General features: G+C 44.3%; 1 protein-coding gene across 3 annotated transcripts in view; it reads right to left on the reverse strand.

Annotated features, from left to right (window-relative positions):
* The window catches only part of LOC309818672 (protein farnesyltransferase subunit beta), an 84,580-nt gene that overhangs the window by 36,478 nt on the left and 22,861 nt on the right, over positions 1-25,241 (reverse strand). For 2 of the 3 annotated variants that reach the window (XM_082648503.1, XM_082648502.1), the window contains exons 3-4: positions 15,541-15,613; positions 13,263-13,354 (exon numbers count right to left, since the gene is read on the reverse strand). In XM_082648503.1, coding sequence (XP_082504629.1) covers positions 13,263-13,354; positions 15,541-15,613 — 165 coding nt within the window. Of the gene's footprint in view, positions 1-13,262; positions 13,355-15,540; positions 15,614-16,699; positions 16,833-25,241 lie in introns of those variants that run through there. The other variant, XM_082648504.1, reaches the window with a different exon arrangement.

Raw genomic sequence — 25,241 nt, forward strand, 5'->3', positions numbered from 1 at the left:
GTGAAGCTACCAGCTGTCGTGAGCAGAACTCCTAGCAATTCTGAAAAGCAAAACGTGAATGATACTTCTAACGGTCCAAAGGGGAAGAAAAACTTGTCTTAGAGACCAGAAATTCACCAACTAATTTTAAAAATCACACGCGGGAAACACTGAGCAAACACCAAGAGTGGCACACTTTGTGGAAAACAAGTATTCATAAATCACTCATTTAGTCATATGACTGAAAGATCTAGTAGATCAATTTTCTTTCAAGTCAGCAAGGCATTGCATTCTCGCTTACATGACAACTTCCAACAAAGTGGGAAACTATCTTCCAGATCAGGAATTTAAAAACCCCAAATGTGGAGATCAGAATCACTGGAGGGCTAATAAAGGACCCAGACCCAGACCTGCTGAAGCAGGAAAGAGCTGGGCCTCTGTATTTTACCAAATTCCCAGGTGATGTGGATACACACGAAGTTTGAATACCACAAGTCTTTGCTGTATAATTAGAATCACTTTGGGGGATGTTTTTTAAAAAAAAAAAAAAAAAACCCAAGCCCAGGCCACACCTAATACCAATTAAATCAGAGTCGCTGAGGGTGGGCCCAAGTGGCAATAGTTTTAAAAATTCCCCACGTGACTCCAATGTACAGCCAAGTATCAGTGCTTCTCAAACTCGAGTGTGCCGTGGAAGTCACCTGAGGATCTTGTCAAACTGCAGACCTAATTCAGTAGAACTAAAGGGACCCGAGATTCTGCATTTCTAGCAAGCTCCCAGGTGATGGCAATGCTGCTGGTCTGAGGACCACATTTTGGGTAGCAATGTGATACATCTGCACTGTCCAATAGGTAGCCACTAGCCACATGAGGCTTTTTGAAATTTCAATTTAAATTAATTAAATTTAAAATTAAGCTCCTCAGTCACACAAGCCACATTGCAACTGATCAACAGCTACATGTGGCTAGGGGCTGCAATAAAACATAGACTATTTCCATGACCTTGTTAAGTTCTATTGGACACCACTGCTTTATCATCCAGCTATTGAAAAGTATGTAAAACCTGTAAGAGGATTAAGTTCAAAGCAAGATTATCGATGATTTACTTGGACTTTTAGGGGATGGTTGAGGACTGCCTTATGGTGGTTATTCTGGACATCACTGTCACCCGTGTGGATGGAGGACTCAAAAGCATGCATAGTATATAAGCAAATAATACATAACGAGCAGGGAAACACTCCAAGGAGTGAAAGTCCAGAATAATATAAAACAAATCAGAAGCCAATAAGAATAAAACAAGTGAAACAGGTGTAAGAAGCAAGTAATATACTCAGAGATGGCAGGAGTAGGAGATAAAGCATATAAAGCATATAAATATAAGAAATAACTAGGAACACAGCAGAAAAAGGACCAGAGGTTAGGGCCCATGACTTGTAAACAATACAGAAAATGCTTTTTCAAAGCATCATATACACAGTATTGGTCAAAACTATATCTGGCTCAAGCCTCCATTTTCCAACTCAAAGGAATTTCAGAATAGAGTTGTAAAAATGGCTAAGTATAAAAGTGATTAAAAGGCTTACCATTAGAGAAAACCACAGTGTGGAAGCTACTCAGCAAAATACCTCAAGTATACAAAGGGTAATTATGCAAACTTTCTAGTAAAGAAACAAAAATTGGGGCTTCCCTGGTGGCGCAGTGGTTGAGAGTCCGCCTGCCGATGCAGGGTACATGGGTTCGTGCCCTGGTCCGGGAAGATCCCACATGCCGCGGAGCGGCTGGGCCATGGCCGCTGAGCCTGCGTGTCCGGAGCCTGTGCTCCGCAACGGGAGAGGCCACAGCAGTGAGAGGCCCGCGTACCGTAAAAAACAAAACAAACAAACAAAAAAATTGAAGCTAATCTGCAGCAAGAATAATTTAGGTTAGATTTAAGAAAACCTTCAGCACCAGACAGGTTACCACAGATAGACTTAAGGCCTAGAATAAGTTAGAAAGATGATAGCTTTGGAAATAGGCACAGTCATTCTTGAACAGATAACTTAGGAGCAGATGCAAAGGCAGGATGGATGACTTGACATCAGGCTAAAACATCTATGTTAAGTCTTCCGATTTTCATACTGTAAGACAGCTTCAGCTGACAGAAGGGAGAGGAAAACTCCTTCCCTGGCAGAGGAGAGCATTGAACAGGGGAAAGACAAGCAGGCTCTCCTGTTGATTCCAGGAGGCCAGTGTCGCCCTGGGGAGGACGACAGGTTCTCTGATTTCATCAAGAGGCGATGCCTGGTGTGCTGCCGTTTTGGAAGTGTGCTCAATCTAAAGTTGGTTATTTTAGAGCAGGGGTTCTCCACCGTGGCACTACTGACATTCTGGACTGGATAATTCTTGGTTGTGGGGACTGTCCTGTGGAGGATGTTTAGCAGCTTCCCCAACCTCCACCTACTAGATGCCCGCAGCACCTGGCCAAAAAATGCCCAGAAGACAAATGACCACGAAAGGTATCTTCCCTGAAAGATAAGGAAACAAATTAAATTTAAAAGGAAAGATATTTCAGGAGCTAGCCAGGGGACAAGCAACTAATAACCTTTCAAAAGGGAAATAATAAAACACTGACACATGAAAATTTAAATTTAATCTTTAGAAAAACTTTACAAGCGGAAAAGTCCTAAAATAATTTTTAAGTTAAAGATACTTTTCAGATCTTACAAAAGCTAAAAGACCTAACAGTACAGTAGTTTCCCTGTGGTTTTCATTATAGCATTCAATAACAACGCATGGGATTCTCATTAAAAGATGCTTCCTTTAGTTCCAAAATCATTAACAAAGCAAATGCACTTAGTATGGTTCCAAAATATTAATTTATTTTAGGTAAACACATGCATAAATTTGTGGATACAATCTCTCAAGAGAGTCACACTAAATTCCTACCTATGAATATATTATTCTTGAAAGGTCTGATACCAGCAGTAAAAGCCTGGCCTTGCTGGCTTTGGTCAGCAGTCACAGTAGCTGACAAAAGTGGTTTTGTCCACTAGAGGGAACTCAGCTTGTCATATTGTTCCCAGAACAAACAGAAGTACAACAGTGAACAAAATAGGAAAGAGAGAGAAACTTGCGTACGTGTGTGTGTGTGTGTGTGAGTGTGTTGCACACTAGGCTGGGGAGGGGGAAGAGAGGACAGCAGAGCTAAACTCAAGAGCTCTAGAGCTAAACTCAACCTCTAGGTCACCTTAATATTTGTATAAAGACGAGGGAAACAAAAAAAACCTAAACACATTTTCAAAGCATTTCTTTTCCCTGTGCAAAATAAATAAAAAGGCAACATCCAAAATCAGGTAGTCTTTTTTAAAAAAAAATCTCCATATTTTTATAGAAGTCATTAAGATTTCTCTTTCTTACTAAAAATAGTTTATTCCCTTATAAGCCAGAGCTACTAGGCTCTGTTCATTACAAATATTATCTGCACCTAGAATTAACTACCTGCTAGGCACAGAACAAAGTACATTATTGGAAAGTCAAAGTAATTTTTTAAAGGTCTGTTAAATCAATGCTCAGAAGAACCATAGGTAAAGCTTTTAAGTTGGCTGTGAAACAGAAAATTTTGGTCATTAACTATCAAGTGGTTCTTGCAATCAGGACAAATCAGCTTTTCTTTTTTTTAACATCTTTATTGAAGTGTAATTGCTTTACAACGGTGTGTTAGTTTCTGCTTTATAACAAAGTGAATCCGTTATACATATACATATGTTCCCATATCTCTTCCCTCTTGTGTCTCCCTCCATCCCACCCTCCCTATCCCACCGCTCTAGGTGGTCACAAAGCACCGAGCTGATCTCCCTGTGCTATGTGGTTGCTTCCCACTAGCTATCTATTTTACCTTTGGTAGTGTATATATGTTCATGCCACTCTCTCGCTTTGTCACAGCTTACCCTTCCCCCTCCCTATATCCTCAGGTCCATTCTCTAGTAGGTTTGTGTCTTTATTCCTGTCTTACCCCTAGGTTCTTCATGACATTGTTTTTTCTTAAATTCCATATATATGTGTTAGCATACGGTATTTGTCTTTCTCTTTCTGACTTACTTCACTCTGTATGACAACTTTAAGTCCATCCAACTCATTAAAAATAGCTCAATTTCATTTCTTTTTATAGCTGAGTAATATTCCATTGTATATATGTGCCACATCTTCTTTATCCATTCATCTGATGATGGACACTTAGGTTGTTTCCATCTCCGGGCTATTGTAAATAGAGCTGCAATGAACATTGTGGTACATGACTCTCTTTGAATTATGGTTTTCTCAGAGTATATGCCCAGTAGTGGGACTGCTGGGTCATATGGTAGTTCTATTTGTAGTTTTTTAAGGAACCTCCATACTGTTCTCTATAGCGGCTGTACCAATTCACATTCCCACCAGCAGTGCAAGAGTGTTCCCTTTTCTCCACACCCTCTCCAGCATTTATTGTTTCTAGATTTTTGGATGATGGCCATTCTGACTGGTGTGAGATGATACCTCATTGTAGTTTTGATTTGCATTTCTCTAATGATTAATGATGTTGAGCATTCTTTCATGTGTTTGTTGGCAGTCTGTATACCTTCTTTGGAGAAACGTCTGTTTAGGTCTTCTGCCCATTTTTGGATTGGGTTGTTTGTTTTTTTGTTATTGAGCTGCATGAGCTGCTTATAAATTTTGGAGATTAATCCTTTGTCAGTTGTTTCATTTGCAAATATTTTCTCCCATTCTGAGGGTTGTCTTTTGGTCATTTACTGTGCAAAAGCTTTGAAGTTTCATTAGGTCCCATTTGTTTATTTTTGGTTTTATTTCCATTTCTCTAGGAAGTGGGTCAAAAAGGATCTTGCTGTGATTTATGTCATAGAGTGTTCTGCCTATGTTTTCCTATAAGAGTTTGATAGTTTCTGGCCTTACATTTAGGTCTTTAATCCATTTTGAGCTTATTTTTGCGTATGGTGCTAGGGAGTGATCTAATCTCATACTTTTACATGTACCTGTCCAGTTTCCCCAGCACCACTTATTGAAGAGGCTGTCCTTTCTCCACCGTACATTCCTGCCTCCTTTATCAAAGATAAGGTGACCATATGTGCGTGGGTTTATCTCTGGGCTTTCTATCCTGTTCTATTGATCTTTCTGTTTTTGTGCCAGTACCATACTGTCCTGATTACTGTAGCTTTGTAGTACAGTCTGAAGTCAGGGAGCCTGATTCCTCCAGCTCCGTTTTTCGTTCTCAAGATTGCTTTGGCTATTCGAGGTCTTTTGTGTTTCCATACAAATTGTGAAATTTTTGTTCTAGTTTTGTGAAAAATGCCAGTGGTAGTTTGATAGGGGATTGCATTGAATCTGTAGATTGCTTTGGGTAGTAGAGTCATTTTCACAATTTTGATTCTTCCAATCCAAGGACATGGTATATCTCTCCATCTATTTGTATCATCTTTAATTTCTTTCATCAGTGTCTTATAATTTTCTGCATACAGGTCTTTTGTCTCCTTAGGTAGGTTTATTCCTAGATATTTCATTCTTTTGTTGCAATGGTAAATGGGAGTGTTTTCTTGATTTCACTTTCATTTTTCATTATTTGTGTATAGGAATGCAAGAGATTTCTGTGCATTAATTTTGTATCCTGCTACTTTACCAAATTCATTGATTAGCTTTAGTAGTTTTCTGGTAGCATCTTTAGGATTCTCTATGTATAGCATCATGTCATCTGCAAACAGTGACAGCTTTACTTCTTCTTTTCCGATTTGGATTCCTTTTATTTCCTTTTCTTCTCTGATTGCTGTGGCTAAAACTTCCAAAAGTATGATGAATAAGAGTGGTGAGAGTGGGCAACCTTGTCTTGTTCCTGATCTTAGTGGAAATGCTTTCACTTTTTCACCATTGAGGATGATGTTGGCTGTGGGTTTGTCATATATGGCCTTTATTATGTTGAGGAAAGCTCCCTGTATGCCTACTTTCTGGAGGGTTTTTATCATAAATGGGTGCTGAATTTTGTCGAAAGCTTTCTCTGCATCTATTGAGATGATCATATGGTTTTTCTCCTTCAATTTGTTAATATGGTGTATCACGTTGATTGATACTGAAGAATCCTTGCATTCCTGGAATAAACCCCACTTGATCATGGTGTATGATCCTTTTATGTGCTGTTGGATTCTGTTTGCTAGTATTTTGTTGAGGATTTTTGCATCTATGTTCATCAGTGATATTGGCCTGTAGTTTTCTTTCTTTGTGACATCCTTGTCTGGTTTTGGTATCAGGGTGATGGTGGCCTCATACAATGAGTTTGGGAGTGTTCCTCCCTCTACTATATTTTGGAAGAGTTTGAGAAGGATAGGTGTTAGCTCTTCTCTAAATGTTTGATAGAACTCGCCTGTGAAGCCATCTGGTCCTGGGCTTTTGTTTGTTGGAAGATTTTTAATCACAGTTTCAATTTCAGTGCTTGTGATTGGTCTGTTCATATTTTCTATTTCTTCCTGATTCAGTCTTGGCAGGTTGTGCATTTCTAAGAATTTGTCCATTTCTTCCAGGTTGTCCATTTTATTGGCATAGAGTTGCTTGTAGTAATCTCTCATGATCTTCTGTATTTCTGCAGTGTCAGTTGTTACTTCTCCTTTTTCATTTCTAATTCTATTGATTTGAGTCTATTTTTTTTTTTTTTTTTTTTGCGTTATGTGGGCCTCTCACTGTCGTGGCCTCTCTCGTTGCGGAGCACAGGCTCCGGACATGCTGGCTCAGCGGCCATGGCTTATGGGCCTAGCCGCTCTGCAGCATGTGGGATCTTCCTGGACCAGGGCACGAACCCGTGTCCCCTGCATCGGCAGGTGGACTCTCAACCACTGCGCCACCAGGGAAGCCCGATTTGAGTCTATTGATTGATTTTTCTTGATGAGTCTGGCTAATACTTTTTCAATTTTGTTTATCTTCTCAAAGAACCAGCTTTTAGTTTTATTGATCTTTGCTATCATTTCCTTCATTTCTTTTTCATTTATTTCTGATCTGATTTTTATGATTTATTTCCTTCTGCTAACTTTGGGGGTTTTTTGTTCTTCTTTCTCTCATTGCTTTAGGTGCAAGGTTAGGTTGTTTATTCGAGATGTTTCCTGTTTCTTAAGGTAGGATTGAATTGCTATAAACTTCCCTCTTAGAACTGCTTTTGCTGCATCCCATAGGTTTTGGGTTGTCGTGTCTCCATTGTCATTTGTTTCTAGGTATTTTTTTTATTTCCTCTTTGATTTCTTCAGTGATCACTTCGTTATTAAGTAGTGTATTGTTTAGCCTCCACGTGTTTGTATTTTTTACAGATCTTTTCCTGTAATTGATATCTAGCCTCATAGCGTTGTGGTCGGAAAAGATACTTGATACAATTTCAATTTTCTTAAATTTACCAAGGCTTGATTTGTGACCCAAGATATGATCTATCCTGGAGAATATTCCATGAGCATTTGAGAAAAATGTGTATTCTGTTGTTTTTGGATGGAATGTCCTATAAATATCAATTAAGTCCATCTTGTTTAATGTATCATTTAAAGCTTGTGTTTCCTTATTTATTTTCATTTTGGATGATCTGTCCATTGGTGAAAGTGGGGTGTTAAAGTCCCCTACTATGAATGTGTTACTGTCGATTTCCCCTTTCATGGCTGTTAGTATTTGCCTTATGTATTGACGTGCTCCTATGTTGGGTGCATAAATATTTACAATTGTTATATCTTCTTCTTGGATTGATCCCTTGATCATTATGATTCTTTGATTCTTTGATTCTTCTACTAGTCTTTATTTTAAAGTCTATTTTGTCTGATATGAGAATTTCTACTCCAGCTTTCTTCTGGTTTCCATTTGCATGGAATATCTTTTTCCATCCCCTTACTTTCAGTCTGTATGTGTCTAGGTCTGAAGTGGGTCTCTTGTAGACAGCATATATATGGGTCTTGTTTTTGTATCCATTCAGCCAATCTGTGTCTTTTGGTGGGAGCATTTAGTCCATTTACATTTAAGGTAATTATCGATATGTATGTTCCTATTCCCATTTTCTTAGTTGTTTTGGGCTTGTTATTGTAGGTCCTTTCCTTCTCTTGTGTTTCTTGCCTAGAGAAGTTCCTTTAGCATTTGTTGTAAAGCTGGTTTGGTGGTGCTGAACTCTCTCAGCTTTTGCTTGTCTGTAAAGGTTTTAATTTCTCCATCAAATCTGAATGAGATCCTTGCTGGGTAGAGTAATCTTGGTTGCCGGTTTTTCTCCTTCATCACTTTAAATCTGTCCTGCCAGTCCCTTGTGGCTTGCAGAGTTTCTGCTGAAAGATCAGCTGTTAACCTTATGGGGATTCCCTTGTGTGTTATTTGTTGTTTTTCCCTTTTTTTTTTTTTTTCCTTGCTTCTTTTAATATGTTTTCTTTGTATTTAATTTTTGACAGTTTGATTAATATGTGTCTTGGCATATATCTCCTTGGATTTATCCTGTATGGGACTCTCTATGCTTCCTGGACTTGATTAACTATTTCCTTTTCCATATTAGGGAAGTTTTCAACTATAATCTCTTCAAATATTTTCTCAGTCCCTTTCTCTTTCTCTTCTTCTTCTGGAACCCCTATAATTCGAATGTTGGCACGTTTAATGTTGTCCCAGAGTTCTCTGAGACTGTCCTTGGTTCTTTTCATTCTTTTTTCTTTATTCTGCTCTGCAGTAGTTATTTCCACTATTTTATCTTCCAGGTCACTTATCTGTTCTTCTGCCTCAGTTATTCTGCTATTGATCCCATCTAGAGTATTTTTAATTTCATTTATTGTGTTGCTCGTCATTGTTTGTTTCATCTTTAGTTCTTCTAGGTCCTTGTTAAATGTTTCTTGCATTTTGTCTATACTATTTCCAAGATTTTGGATCATCTTTACTATCATTATTCTGAATTCTTTTTCAGGTAGACTGCCTATTTCCTCTTCATTTGTTAGGTCTGGTGGGTTTTTATCTTGCTCCTTCATCTGCTGTATGTTTTTCTGTCTTCTCATTTTGCTTATCTTACTGTGTTTGGGGTCTCCTTTTTGCTGGCTGCAGGTTCGTAGTTCCCGTTGTTTCTGGTGTCTGTCCCCAGTGGCTAAGGTTGGTTCAGTGGGTTGTGTAGGCTTCCTGGTGGAGGGGACTAGTGCCTGTGTTCTGGTGGATGAGGCTGGATCTTGTCTTTCTGGTGGGCTGGTCCACGTCTGGTGGTGTGTTTTGGGGTGTCTGTGGACTTATTATGATTTTAGGCAGCCTCTCTGCTAATGGGTGGGGTTGTGTTCCTGTCTTGCTAGTTGTTTGGCATAGGGTGTCCAGCACTCTAGCTTGCTGGTCGTTGAGTGAAGCTGGGTTTTCATATTGAGATGGAGATCTCTGGGAGATTTTCGCCATTTGATATTATGTGGAGCTGGGAGGTCTCTTGTGGACCAGTGTCCTGAAGTTGGCTCTCCCACCTCAGAGGCATAGCACTGACTCCTGGCTGCAGCACCAAGAGCCTTTCATCCACACGGCTCAGAATAAAAGGGAGAAAAAGAAGAAAGAAAGAAAAGAAAGAAAAGAAAGAAAGAAAGGAAGGAAGGAAGGAAGGAAGGAAGAAAAAGAAAGAAAGAAAGAAAGAAAGAAAGAAAGAAAGAAAGAAAGAAAGAAAAGAGGGAGGGAGGGAGTGAGCGAGGGAGGGAGGAGAGAAGGAAGGAAAGAAAGAAAGAAGATAAAATATAATAAAATAAAGTAAGATTAAATAAAATAAAGTTATTAAAATAAAAAATATTAAGAAAAAAAATTTTTTAAAGAAAAAAAAAAACGGACGGATAGAACCCTAGGACAAATGGTGGAAGCAAAGCTATACAGAGAAAATCTCACACAGAAGCATACACATACACACTCACAAAAAGAAAAGGGGAAAAAATAACAAATCTTGTTCTCAAAGTCCACCTCCTCAATTTGAGGTGATTCGTTGTCTATTCAGGTATTCCACAGATGCAGGGTACATCAAGCTGATTGTGGAGCTTTAATCCGCTGCTTCTGAGGCTGCTGGGAGAGATTTCCCTTTCTCTTCCTTGTTCGCACAGCTCCCGGGGCTCAGCTTTGGATTTGGCCCCGCCTCTGCATGTAGGTCGCCGGAGGGCGTCTGTTCTCCACTCAGACAGGACGGGGTTAAAGGAGCCGCTGATTCGGGGGCTCTGGCTCACTCAGGCCGGGGGGAGGGAGGGGTACGGGGTGCGGGGTGAGCCTGCGGCGGCAGAGGCCGGCGTGACGTTGCACCAGCCTGAGGCGTGCCTTGCGTTCTCCTGGGGAAGTTGTCCCTGGATCCCGGGACCCTGGCAGTGGCAGGCTGCACAGGCTCCCCGGAAGGGGATGTGGAGAGTGACCTGTGCTTGCACACAGGCTTCTTGGTGGTGGCAGCAGCAGCCTTAGCGTCTCATGCCTGTCTCTGGGGTCCACGCTTTTACCCGCGGCTCGCGCCCATCTCTGGAGCTCCTTCAAGCAGCGCTGTTAATCCCCCTCCTCGCGCACCAGGAAACAAAGAGGGAAGAAAAAGTCTCTTGCCTCTTCGGCAGGTCCAGACTTTTCCCCAGACTCCCTCCCGGCTAGCCCACGGTGCACTAACCCCCTGCAGGCTGTGTTCACGCTGCTAACCCCAGTCCTCTCCCTGGGATCTAAGCACCGAAGCCCGAGCCTCAGCTCCCAGCCCATGCCCATCCCGGCGGGTGAGCAGACAAGCCTCTCGGGCTGGTGAGTGCCGGTCGTCACCAATCCTCTGTGCGGGAATCTCTCCGCTTTGCCCTCCGCACCCCTGTTGCTGTGCTCTTCTCCGCGGCTCCGAAGCTTTCCCCCTCTGCCACCCGCAGTCTCCGCCCGTGAAGGGACTTCCTAGTGTGTGGAAACCTTTCCTCCTTCACAGCTCCCTCCCACTGGTGCAGGTCCCATCCCTATCCTTTTGTCTCTGTTTATTCTTTTTTCTTTTGCCCTACCCAGGTACGTGGGGACTTTCTTGCCTTTTGGGAGGTCTGAGGTCTTCTGCCAGCGTTCAGTAGGTGTTCTGTAGGAGTTGTTCCACGTGTAGATGTATTTCTGGTGTATCTGTGGGGAGGAAGGTGATCTCCACGTCTTACTCTTCCGCCATCTTCCTCTCCTCTCCTCCAAATCAGCTTTTTAGTTTTAAAACATTCTTTTAATTACAAAACAATAGTTTCATTGTAGAAATTTTAGAAAATGCAAATCAGCTTAAAAAAGAAAAGAAAAAAAATCACCTTCAACCCCACCATCTGCACAAATAACTACTACCATATGTGTATATATCCTTGTTTTTTTCTATGCATAGAACCACCTTTATTTTTAATCTATAAAAAATGAATCTTTATCTTTTCTCATTTAAATATCTTTCTATATACATACATTTTTATATACAGATATACACATTTATATATATATGTAAATTTTTAATTGAGGTATAATTGACATGTAACATTATATTAGGTTCAGATGATTTGACATTATGATTTGATATCTGTATATACTGGGAAATGATCACCACAATAAGTCTATTTAACACCTGTTAACTTTTAAATTTTTACGTGGCTGCATAGTATTTCATTGTATGTATCATGACATAGATACTTTATCTAAACTTTACACTTATAGCATCCCTGACTGTTGATATTTAGGTTGTCTCCAATCGTTCAGTGTGAAAAGCCCTCTAAGGGGGTCCTCTCTTCCTATCTGATGTTGCCACAAAAGCTGCTCTGACACTTATTCCCTCAGAAAAGCCTTACATATAAAATACCAAGTATACAACCTGGACAAAACTCAGAATCGATGCTGCCCTGAGTTTTTCCACGTCAGGAAGCCCCTTATCACCATCTTCCCACTTCAGACCGGTTTACGTCCACCTCTAGGGGGCATCCTTCCTGCTCCAAACCACTGCTCCTTTAGGGGGTATCTGCACTTCACTCACAAAATCCTCCCATGTCTTTTGTCTTCTGTCACATACGACTTTCCCATTCCCATTCCCCCAGCGTGCATCCTGATTGTGTATGTGGAGGACGGGGGGAACGTCCCAAACAATTCACAACCCCCAACTGGTATTTCAAAAACACACAGGCCTTTATTTTGACAATTAAATTCCTGTTACTGCAGAAACTGTGTCCAACTCTACATCCAGAGCTAGAAGCAACTAGGCTTGCAGCAGCTCTGTGATGTGGAAGACAATGCATATTTTTCCTCTCCCTCTGAAAGCATCATACACATCACAAGGGTTAATGGCCTAATTCTTTATTATCTTCCCTATCCACATTCATCACAAGACACCCTGCCCAGGAAGGCAAGAATGAGAGGTTATTGTTAAGACGGAATGAATGAGACAATGTGTGGCTCTGTTCTTCTGACCTGACAGTGTGACCCAGGCAGGGGGACTGCGGCCAGGGAGGGGTATGTGCTGGCCTCCACGCATCCCGGCACAGCTGCCCCTGTGTGCTGCGGGCAAACGAACCTGGCTCAGGGGCCTCCCTCTGACTCTCCTTCCGGAGCAGCAGCAGGAGAGATGAGGTCGAGGTGCTGCTGGGGGGATGCGATCTCTCTCAGTGAGAACTGGAGCATTAGATCCAATTCCTGGTGGCTCTCTGCTACCTCAGGTACCCCTCAGACTAGAGTGATGATCGGTTTCTTCTTTAAAATACAAACTATGAGCGTCTAAGGATGAGAAGCCACACTGAGGACACCATGTGCACCAGCACTTTGGGAAGAATCCTAGTTGCTTAGATCTTTAACCATAAATCAGAAGCTTAGGAGAACGATGTCATGACATTTGTACACCAAGACGGTAACACATCCACTGCCACCAAGAGCCATACTGTCCCTCCCAGGCATTGGTGAGGAGGGACTTCTATGGAGGTGTTTATGGAATCAAAGGCATTTTGGTCCATTGGGTTGCCACGTGTTTCCCCACAGAAGCTATTCAATTGCATACTGTACTTTCTGGCAAAATCATATTTCTCCAGAGTTGATGATGAAGACTTTTCTCAAAGACCAGAGCAAGAGCCAAAAGAAAAGGCCACAGAAGAAACAGAATCCTTATCTTGGGAGTTCAAAGTCTTATTCTACCCATGAGCATACAATGGGCTTCTGAAGTGGAAGAGTTTCAGGAAGTTACTGGAGGTCAAGAGAAGGGCAACGGTTTCTTTGTAGTGCTCTGTGTTTTTCATTCAAAATAAATAAAACAGAAACAAAACAAAAAGAACCCCAAAGTCAAAATACAATTTCAGAGAACACCCCAGGTTCCCCAAAGCCAGACTCACTCTGTCGCCACCATCTGGGGAATGGGCTCATCTAGGAGTTCCAAGCTGTGCAGGATCCAGTAGCAGAGCCATGGGCGGCTGGCATCCAGACACTGCAAAAGGAACAGGGCAAAAAACACACCCCTTATTCAGAATCATTCCAAGACCCTGCTGAAAAGGCAGCAGGGTCTCCAACTGTTCAGTGTGAAAAGGGAGACATCTGTCTCCCTCCTGGCAGCCTGGCAAGGAGGAGGAGGACAACCTCTGAACAGTGAATGAAGGACACTTTGCCTGGTGGCTTTAGCCAGGAGCTGAAATGACCATATGTGAGAAAAGGACAATGGGACAAAGGAGTTTAACCTGAACCCAATGGGTCCTTCCCTGACAGACATCCAAAGAAGCCGAGCAGAGGACTTCTCACATGCCAGAAAGTTAAGTGCTACTATTTTCTCAGTGCAGACCCAAGAAGATACACAACCTCAGGATGGGATTACCTGGAGTAACTCCTCCAGTAAGTATCTCCTCATGCCAAGCCCTGGGGGCACAGTAATGAGTAAAATTCAGTTCCTACTTTTAAGATACTTTGTTTAGGATGTGTGCGGTTTTCTGTAGAGGAAGAGAGCAATTAGAAAGACATGTAAGTACAAGTGTCTTTCTGAAACAAGGCAGAACAAAACTAATGCATACATATACCTGGATAAACGCTATAATGGGTACGTGAAAGAAACTGACTACCTCTGCCTGGGGAGCTGGGAAAGGTTTCCAAAGGTGACATGTGAGCAGGTCTTGATCCTAACTCAAGCCATAAATATTCAAGCATTCAAGGCTAGGCGGGCAGGCAGTATTACTGCCCCAGTTTTACAAATCCAAAGTGTATATATGAGATCCAGAGAGATGAACTTTTTCCAGATTACAGAGAGTAAACGTCAGAGATAAGATAAGACTGCCAGTTTCTAGACTCTCAGTCCAGTGCTCTTTCCATTGTCCCAAACTGCCCTCTTCATAAATGTGCACCTAAATGTGCTAGCTCCCCACCTGGGGGCAGCTGGTGTGGTGACAGAAGACACTGCTATCGGTTTCAGTGCCAGCTTCTCCTCTCACGAGCTATGTGCCTTTGAGCAAATACTTAATCTTGCTATGCCTATTTCCTTATCTATGAAGAAATAAAGACTCACCTACCCCCTGGAGTAGCCGTGAGGATTAAATGAGACAATGAACGGCAAGCTTTTAGCGCACCCTTCAGTGAATTGTTAGCTGTCACCGCATTAATTGTATCAGGGTTGCCTGGACCCTAATCACTGAGGATTGAATACTGAAAGTCCACAGGCCAAACGTAACCCAGGGATGCGTCCTGCTTGTTCCCTGTAGTGTTTTGTTTGTTTAATTAGAATTGGTTGTAACATTTACGTGTTGAGAGATCCACAGAGAAATCTGAATTTCTGGCTTCATTTGGAAAAACAAGAAGAGATCTGGCAACCCTGGGTCTGCACTGCGGTTTGGCGGCAACTGGCAGGAACAGAGTAAAGGCGTGGGTCCTCTGCTTTGCCTCAGTTCCACCCCACGCACCGTCCCCCAACCAAGCCCACGTCTCTCGTTTATGCTACCCGCTTGGGTCTATAGGCCCAAATTCCTGCTGTAAATAATCAAATGTAGAACCCCCAAATAAAAGCACATTCAAAGCAGAGCTGCTCTATGTAAAGTGGGGCAGGGAAACTGGCGGCCTCTGGTTCACATTCACCCTCTGGCTGCTACTCACCCCTATTCCCAACACCCCTCCCCTCCACCTCCGCTGGCCTCCCCTGAGCCCCTCTCTGGACCCCTAGGGCTCTAAGGTATATTGATTTAAGATCCACTCCACGTTTGGGCATTTTTACAGTGTTAAACCGCAGGGACTTATATACTGGTCCTTTGGCCAGTAGAGAAATTAGAACAGCTTACAGGGCCAAGGGGTGGGGATGAACAGGTATCTAGACCACCTTTTAGCGGTCAAGGGGTGTCTAGAAGAACACCATGTGAACCCCCCTCAGCCACGATAGGGGTGAAAGCCCCACCCCATCTGGGGCCTCCACCAGCTGTCAGGGAGGACGAGACTAGAGATCGGGTTCTGTCCTTTCGGAAGTAGGAGTCCCGGCTCTGTGGGGCAGAGCTGCTGCAGACCCGGTTCTCACCAGAGCCACACGGGACGGTGAGTGACTCTACGACAGGGCAAGCCCATAGTGTCTTTTACATCCAAACAGTAAAAAAGGAGAAAGATCTGACTGATAATTTGATAGAGAAAGCTCCTGGGCAAGGTGTTTACCTCGTAGGCATCTGTCAGCTGTCGGAGGCCTCTCTTCAGATAATGGAAGTGCTTCTCCCTCTGCAAAATAAGCCTGGAAAGATAAAGAGCTTTGTAAACCTACTCTAACGGCCTCGGCTTCCCCCACTACAGAACACACGCACACACTCACTCACACCTTCTGGTCATCCCCCTACAGTCAATGAGCTCCCCGGGGCGGCTAAACCAGAGAAAAGAGGCCAGTCTCTGAACGTCCCTAACGTGTCTGGAAATGGCGCCGGCAAATGTTTGGGGCGGAGCTTCCCTGGTGGCGCAGTGGTAAAGAATCCGCCTTCCAATACAGGGCACACGGGTTCGAGCCCTGGTCGGAAGCTAGGATCCCACATGCCACGGGGCAACTAAGCACGCGCGCCACAACTACCGAGCTCGCGCGCCTCAATGAGAGAGAGCCTGCGTGCTGCCAACTGTGGAGCCCACGCCCTCTGGACCCCAACAAAGAGCCCGTGCGCTGCAACAAAAGATCCTGCATGCCTCAGCGAAGATCCGGCGTGCCGCAACAAACACACGGCGCAGCCAAAAAATAAATAAATAAATAAATAAAATGTTAAAAAAATTAAAAATCAGGGCCTCCCTGGTGGCGCAGTGGTTGAGAGTCCGCCTGCCGATGCAGGGGACACGGGTTTGTGCCCCGGTCTGGGAAGATCCCACATGCCGTGGAGCGGCTGGGCCCGTGAGCCATGGCCGCTGAGCCTGCGCGTCCGGAGCCTGTGCTCCGCAGCGGGAGAGGCCACAACAGTGAGAGGCCCGCGTACAGCAAAAAAAACTAATAAATAAAAAATTCGTGCAGACAAAAAATGAATAAAATGTTAAAAACAAACTCTCCTTCGTGGCCAGTAGCTTTGGGCTAGAAATGCCACTGTGAGCACACTTAGCCAGGCGGTAACAAACCACCCAGAAAGTTCCTCCAGGGTCTAACTGAGAACAGATACCTTGCGGCTCCCCATCCTGTAGGCAATTTAAATGTGAGCCTCGCCACGTCCCTGATTTGGTTAGCCTCTGTCGTTCTGGTCATTTCTTCTGGGGTCACTTCTCTGAAGTCTGTGGTTTGTACCCTGCCTGCCCCTCACTCATCCATCTAGTATTCCCTCCCCGAAATTCCACCTCCCACGTGCTGACCCACAGCCCTGGCCTGAGGATCATGTCTGTATTCCGCAGCCAGTCGCTCTCCTCGGCCCTGATGTCAGCAACACTGGCTCTAAGATGGACTGTGCTGGCCATGGCCACCTGCACAGGCAGGCAGAGGACAGGGGCTGCACTTCTCGCTGGGTCTGACAGAAGGGGTCTGTGTGATTACGGAAGGAAGGAAAAAAGTAAAGAATTTAAGACATTCACTGTGCTTGCTGATTCCAGAAATAAAATGAAAGAAGAACCAGCCTCTTTCCTAGGTATTCAATTCAACAATTGTTTATTGAACTCCCACTGCACTGTGCCGAGAAGAAGTAGTCTTTACTTCAAAAAGTCTAATTCAGTACTGGAAATGAGATAAGGACATAAGCGGTTACAATATGAGGAAAACTGGGTAGGTGTCATAAAGGGAAGACAGATAAAATACTAGAAGCTCTAAAGGGTTTGGGGGAGGGCATCTCATTCAGAAAACAACGATCAGGGAAGGTTGTGTGAACAGGTGGAATTTGAGGTAGGGGCCCTGGAAGAAGGAGAATATTTTAATAGGCAGAGGAGGTGAGGAGTTGGTGGGAGGACAGTTTAGCCAAGAAGGAACAAAAACAAAAGGAACCGACCAGGGCCGTCCAAAAGAACTTCCAGTGATGATGGAAGTGTCTTTGTCTGTGCTGTCCGATAGGTAGCCACGAGCCACATGTGCATACTGAGCACTTGAAATGTGGCTAGTGCGACTGAGCAACTGAATTTTAAACTTTATTTAATTTTAATTAATTTACGTTTAAACAGGTACAAGTGGCTAACGGCTACTACACCATGCAGACAGGTATAAAGTGTGCAGAGGGAGTGCAGGTCGGGGATTTGGCCTGGCTATTAGGAATGAAAGAGGAATGGTCAAGAGGCCCTTTTTACAGGGATCTGGGATGCCAGCTGAGGAATTTAACTCAACTTACTACGCAAAGGGAATTTGCGACAACATGGATGGAACTTGAGGACATTATGCTACGCGAAATAAGTCAGATAGAAAAAGATAAATACTGGACGATCTCACTCATATGTGGCACTCTAGGGCTTCCACCAAAAAAACAAACAAAAGCCCTGAACTTGTGGATACAGAAAACAGATTGGTGGTTGCCTGACGTGAGAAGTGAAGGGGGAGGGCAGTGAAATAGGTGAAGGGGGTCAAAAGGTACAAACCTCCAGTTATAAAATAAATAAGTCATGAAAATGTAATGTACAGCACAGTGACATGGTTAATAATACTGTACTGCATATTTAAAAGTAGCTAGGAGAGTGGGTCTCCAAAGTTCTCAACACAAGAAAAAGAATTTATAACTATATATGGTGCTGAATGTTAACTGGACTTACTGTGGTGACCATTTTGCAATACATACAAATATTGAATCATTGCGTTGCACACCTGAAATGAATATAATGTTATGTCAGTTATACGTCAATTTAAAAAAATAGGCAAAGGAAAACCCTGAGGGTTTTCAGCTGAGAAACAATGACCAGAACTGTGCTTTAGAAAAATTATCTGACCACAGTAGGTATTCAATATGTGTTTACAAACTGTACTGATGAAAGCAGTAAGTGGGGAGAGAGATGAGGTGGGAAGACAGGGTAAGATGCTATTAAGAGTCAACCAGGTGGGAAGAACTTAGAGTTCTGAGGGCTCCACCTAGCACGGTGCCCAAGACAAGCTGACTGTGGACAGGTGGACTCTGAAGCACTGGAAGTGTATTCAGGTGCGGATGTCAGTCACATCGCTGGAAACACATGTGAGACTCTGGAGAGGGATCCAGGTGACACAGACGAACTGGGAATCATTTATCTGCAAGCAGGTGACAGGTGAAGCTGCAGGAGTAGAGGACAGAGCAGAGAGAAAAGTTTGAAGGCAGAACTGAGGGAAGACCCATCTTTAAGGGCTTGGAGGACTAGGAGCCAGAAGAGAGAAGTAAAGAGCAGTACACAAGCAGAGGAAGGACAAAGGCAGTGTCGCCTCACAGGCAGAGCAGGAGGAGAGAATTTCACGGAGGTTTTTTTTTTTTTTTTTTTTTTCCGGTACGCATGCCTCTCATTGTTATGGCCTCTCCCGTTGCGGAGCACAGGCTCCGGACGCGCAGGCTCAGCGGCCATGGCTCACGGGCCCAGCCGCTCCGCGGCATGTGGGATCCTCCGGGACCGGGGCACGAACCCGTGTCCACTGCATCGGCAGGCGGACTCCCAACCACTGCGCCACCAGGGAAGCCCTCACGGAGGTTTTTAACAGCGGCCAACAGTGCAGTAAGAGTGAGGAAAAAGAGGACAAACTACAAAGTGGCTGGTGACCTTCAAGAGAGTCAGGGAGTGAGGAGAGCAGATTCCAGATCATAAAGAAGAGATGGCCAGACTCAATTTCTCTTTCAAGGAGGTCCAGGGGTCAGGGCTCAGTGAGCACAGGGACAGGTGGGCTTTAAGCACTGGAGGTGTATTCAGGTGAGGGCATCAGGAGGAGAGGTGAGTCTGAAAATAATGAATGAGTCTACATTCTCAGAACAGAAACAATGGGAGAGTGTGAAATTAGACAAACAGAGGACTCTCAAGTGGGGAAGAGGGAAACCGAGGAAACGTGGGACGGCCTCAGTTTTCTCAGGAATTAGGAGGCAAGACCTGGGAGAGTGTGCGCTGGCCATAATGGGGAGTATGTCGGGAAATCTACACAAGATGAATGAAGGATGATAAACCGGCGTGAAGGCCCAGCTGAAGCTGAGGAGTGTAAACTTTTGATGAAGCCATTCAGAAGGCACTGTTGTATGATTTTTTTTCTTGGCAATCTTGCTAGGACCCTTTAGCAGAAGCAGCGACAGGGGTACTGTGGTTAGGGCTCATAAGACGGGAAGAGCAGAAAGGTAGAGGTGTGAGGGAGCAGAGTGAGATCAGCGGACAGCTGACGAGAGCACACCGCGCGGCCTGGCCCTGGCTGGGCAGGCTGAGTGTGGCCAGCATAGGTGCGATGGACGAGAAAAACCAGGAGGGCGCAGGAGACGGTTAACAGGGCAGGCAGGGACCCACTCAAGAAGTGAGAGGAGGCTGAGAAACCCAATCCAGGTGAGGGCAAGCACAGAATTTGGAGGCAGAACTCCTGACTTCTAACTGTGAAAGGATCAGGTCACAGAGGGGTTTCTACAGGTCAGTTCTTTCCAGTCTGAAAAACAGTCAGAGGAATTTGAATATGCCAAATACCCTGGGATGCTAGGCCACAGAGGAGAGAAGGGAAAATACTCTGTTCCAATAACGAGAACACTTTCCACCTCATTTAAAATGTCGGGCAAGACAGCATTAAAAGTTTCTTGAGAATAAAATTTTGTGATCCTAAGTGTAATGCTGGGGAAAGGGACCAGGTACTGACTGGAATTCCCTGTTGGGTCTGCCTGCCTACTGCATACCCTATAACCCCGTGAAGGGAGCGCGCATCTAGCTTCAGCACCTGGGCCCAGCACAGAGCAGGCTCTCAACGTTTACTGTCTGAATGAACGAGAGAAAGAATAGAGGAATGGTAGCGTCAGTTTCTGACTAGCCCAAAGAGACTTCTCCCTGGGTACGTGTCCTGTCAATTAAAAAGAATGACAAACCTCAAAGGGAAAGTTAAAATGCGAGCAAGCAGAGAGGACAAGGAGGGGTTGGTTAGATCGCAGATGGCATCCACTCTGGCTCAGGGGTGCTTCCCATCAGTCTCTCGTGTGGTCACACATGCCACACTGCAGGAGACCTGTCAGCCAGGGGTTAAACTTCCCTGGAGGACTCGGTATTTCTAGAGAGCTGAATTAAGCCACAAACAAATCCTTCCCCTTATTGTGGGGAAAAGGAAAAACCAACCCTGGAGAATGAACCCTTTCCCTTGTCTTCTCACTCCTCTCATTTGACAAGGGGCTTGTCCGTCCTAGGAAATGAAAGACCTCAGAGGCAAAGGCTTTTCTATGTGTAGGGAGGAAGAGACTCTGCTACTCCTCAGGGTCCTGAAGTGACAAGAAGCTACCTGAAGCCTCACCTGACCAGAAACATCTAACTGAAAGAAGCTTCAGGCACCTTTTCTGCAGCTCTGAGTTGGTCCCTAGAGGTGGGACCTGAGGCAGCCCAAAGGGGGCTCCCCAATAGCTCTCCTCCCACCCCGAACCTCACTCACAGATAGCCAGGCCCTGGGAGTCCTGCTAAGAGGGAACTAGTGAATTCCTTTAGCTGGTTTCATCTGAAGACCAACTTTGGCCACAAGCAGGGGAAGAGAAATTTCTTTCAGTGGCTTTTTCCACAAGGGAAACTGTCCTTTCACTTTCATCAACTTAATCATAAACACACGTACACATGCATACAAGCACACACACAAAAATGCTAATATGTAAATGTTATTCTAAAATCTCGGGAAATGTTTCTTTGTTTATCTAGAGCTTCAAGGGCCACAATGCTGCTTGAATTTTAACTTCTTCTTTGAGGTTTATGATTCTTTTAAGTTGAAGGGACATATATCCAGTTTCTTTTGGTCAGCCAGAGACTGTACTAAGAGCCTTACTGTTATGGACTAAATTGTGTCTCCCCCCATCCCCAAATTTCATATGTTGAAGCCCTAACCCCCAGTGTGACTGCATTTGAAGATAGGACCTTTAAAGAGGTATTTAAGGTTAAATGGGACCTGGTGATCCTATAAAAAGAGTAAGTGACACTGGGGAGGAGTCCACACAGAGAAAAGGCCATGTGAACACACAGTGAGAAGGCGGTCTCTGCAAGCTAAGGAGAGAGACCTCAGGAGAAACCAACCCTGCCAGCACCCTGATCTTGGAATTCCAGCCTCCCAAACTGTGAGAAAACAAATTTCTGTTGTTTAAGCCACCCCATCAGTGGTATTTGATTATAGCAGCCCTAGCAAACTAATACTCTTACCATTCTTTTAGTCTAAAGTCACCTCTAGATCTAAAACTCTTTTCTGTGTAGGGCGTTAGAAAAGAAAAGCTAGAGCTCTTTCCCTTTCCTTTCTGAATAATTCAGCCCCAAAGCTATTCAATCAGGTGGAGCAGAACAAGCCAGGCTCTGCCAGGAGTGGGGTGGCAGGGCACGCCGCAGGGCACGCTGCAGTGCTCAACTGGCTGAGGAGGGCATCTGTGTGGCTGCGGAGAGAGGGGTGGGAGATTGGGACACACAGGAATGACCAAATAAATGCATATATTTAGGATACTGGCAGCCTGGTTCCACTGTTGGAGAAGTATCTTAGAAATACTTGTGTACCGTGCAGTATGTACAGTACAGTCCCATGCCCTCACTAAGCTCCAGTCACACTGCCTTGGGTGCACTCTGCTCTTTTCAGTCTCAGAGCTGTAGCTCATGTTTTCCCTCTGCCTGGAAAAGTCCCACCACCTCCTAAACTGGCCAATTCCTACTCACCCCCCAGGTCTCAGCCTAAGAGTCACTTTCTCTGAGAGGCCTCTGCTACGACTTAATGTCTACATCCCTCCAAAACTCTTATGTTGAAATCCTAATCCCCAGTGTGATGGTATTAGGAGGTGGGGACCTCTCTGCATGGTGATTAGGTGGTCAGGGTAGAGTTCTCATGAAGGGATTAGTGCTCTTATAAAAGAGACCCCAGAGAGTTTCTTCCACCAGGTGAGAATACAGTGAGAAGATGCCATCTATGAACCAGAGGTACGGGTCCTCGCCAGACACCAGATCTGCTGGTGCCTTGATCTTGGACTTCCCAGGCTCCAGAACTGTGAGAAATAAACGTTAAGTCACCCAATCTACAGGAAGTTGCTACAGCAGCCCAAATAGACTGAGACACCTTCCCTAATTTACATCCAACCTAATTTACACCCTCCCTGTTACTCTCTCTCGGAGCGCCACGTTCCCTTCTTAAGACAGTTACCTCCGGGCTTCCCTGGTGGCGCAGTGGTTGAGAATCCGCCTGCCAATGCAGAGGACACGGGTTTGAGCCCTGGTCCGGGAAGATCCCACATGCCGCAGAGCAACTAAGCCCGTGTGCCACAACTACTGAGCCTGAGCTCTAGAGCCCGCGAGCCACAACTACTGAAGCCCGCGCACCTAGAGCCCGTGTTCCACAACAGAAGTCACCGCAGTGAGAAGCCCGTGCACTGCAACGAAGAGTAGCCCCCGCTCGCGGCAACTAGGGAGAAGCAACGAAGACCCAACGCAGCCAAAAATAAATAAATAAAAGAAATTTATATTAAAAAAAAAAGAGAGACAGTCACCCCCTTGGTAACTATGTTCTTTGAATTCACTGGTTTAATAACTACCTTCCCCATGAGACTGAGAGCCCAGCAGGAGCAGGACCTGGGTCAGCCTTGCTCACCCTGTTCCCAGAGCCCAGCAGTGCCTGAGCCCCTAGATACCGTTGCCAAATGGGTGAAGGAATGAATGACTTTAAATGAACACAGCAAACTGAATGACAGCAAACACACTCCCTCCCCCTAAACGTGGACCATCCCTGAGACTCATGCCTTTGTTTGTGACAGATGAGAGATCAGGGAATCAGTCCATTGTTGGCTGCTGGGAGGGCTTTAAACCCACTAAAGCCAGGGGCTTCTCCAGTCAAAAAGTAAGCCTCTGGCACATAAGCAGTAAGTCACTTGAGAGAGGGTGGGAGGGAAGATGAACTTACTTGTATGAACGTTGGAAAGAACAACAGTATGAAGGACCATATCTTTCAACTGCTCAGGATTTGGAAAATGCTAAAGTATCATCACATAGCGAAATGGCAGAAAACATGGAAGCTGAGCAGGTGCCCGTATGAAAACTGCTTTGAGAGCTTAACTCAGAGCATTCTGGCTTCAGAGCAACTGCCAACACTTAACCTTCAGTGCTCTATTAGCATTATCAATATTTCCCCCTTACAAGGAGCACCAGGCTACTTTTTCCCAAGAAAAAAACAATTTGTTTGTTTGTTTTTTGGCCACGCTGCACAGCTTGAGGGATCTCAGTTCCCAGACCAGGAACTGAACCTGGGTTACGGCAGCGAAAGCCCAGAATCCTAACCACTAGGTCACCAGGGAACTCCCCGACAATTTAAAAATTTCATGTGAGTGTGTGTGTGTGTGTGTGTGTGTGTGTGTGGTTTATGCATTTCAGGTGTCTTACTAAAGCTAATATAATACATGGAAAAGGGGAAATTCATAAGCATGTGAAACTGTGAGAATGACTAACCACGGGGAAAGAAAAATTAACTTTTATGGGAAAGCAGGATACGGATAAACAGAACTGTTCAAAGCATGGTCCAAAAGCTCCTTGGGAGGGACCCCCTCACTCCAGGAGAGAATGCATGTTTCACAGTCTGAGAGTGAGGAAGATCATTTCTGGGATGAGGAATAAACTGTAGAATGTAACAACATTCAGCTTCAGCCTTGAACTTCAGCCCAATCTTCTATTTGGCAGTGGCTCTGAAAGGCTGAATAGATGGATGCCTCGCTCAGCACCATTGCTGGCATCCCCGGACCTGGGCGTGGTCAGTGATCCTGGGAGTGTGTGTGATTCTGCCACATCGGATCAGCAGCATGACCTCAGAAACACACACGAGCCATGTCACCTAGATTAATTGCTCTATCTGAATATTCACTTCAGCTAACAAGGAAGTTTCGTTCCTGCAATACAATACTAGACTTTTAAAATTTGACTACTAAAATATTAAATATTGTAATTGTGATAGTAATTTAAAATGCTGATAAATTTTCATATTTATTCTTAAACCCCAGAAGTTCATTCTATGGTGAAGATGTTTGGCTCCAGCCTCATGTTGATAAGTTGATTTACATTCTCAGCCATCTGGCCACAGTGTGTAATATCTCTAATATTAATTAGCACTGCTAATATTAATTAGCAGTGTGTAATATCTCTAATATTAATATCTCTAATATTAATTATTAAAAGGATGCTAATTAGCATCCTTTAAAACACTCATTTTCATAGGCAACAATGACAAAATGGGAAATGTCAGATTCCTGACATAAACCCAGAGCCCTGGTATATTCTATTTCCACAAAGGATACAAACCCAACAGAAACATTTTTGTTTTCCACCCACACCTGACCTAAGACCTATGAATCAGGGGATTTTACTCCTTTACTGTCCTCTACCACCACTCCCAAAACACAGCTTCTTCCCAGATTGTAACCTCCTATTCTCCATCCCATCTCAGTAAGAATAAAAGGAAAGTCCAAGGGCTCTATTCTGATGGTGGGTGAAAAAGGAATGTCAAATGATCAAAGGTCCCTTTGGAAATACAGAGGATATGTGTCCACAGAGCTGGTGACAGGGCACAGTGACTCAGAGCACAATCAGGTGAGTCATCGTGATGCAACTCTAACCACAAACCCCTCCTGAAGCCACCATGCCCCTCACCATCACCAAGTCCTACCACCTCTGGGGAAACAGCCTGTACTGGGCAGAGAGCTCCTTCTCCCCGAGCTGTTTACACAAATGGTGTCGTTTGCTAAGCTCCAACTGTGGCTCATGACAAAAGCAATAATTCATTGATTGAGGTCTGGGCTACGAGTTAAAGTAGAAAT

The sequence above is a fragment of the Grampus griseus genome (assembly GCF_964374135.1).
Source record: "Grampus griseus genome assembly, chromosome: 2".
Classification (NCBI taxonomy): Eukaryota; Metazoa; Chordata; class Mammalia; order Artiodactyla; family Delphinidae; genus Grampus; species Grampus griseus.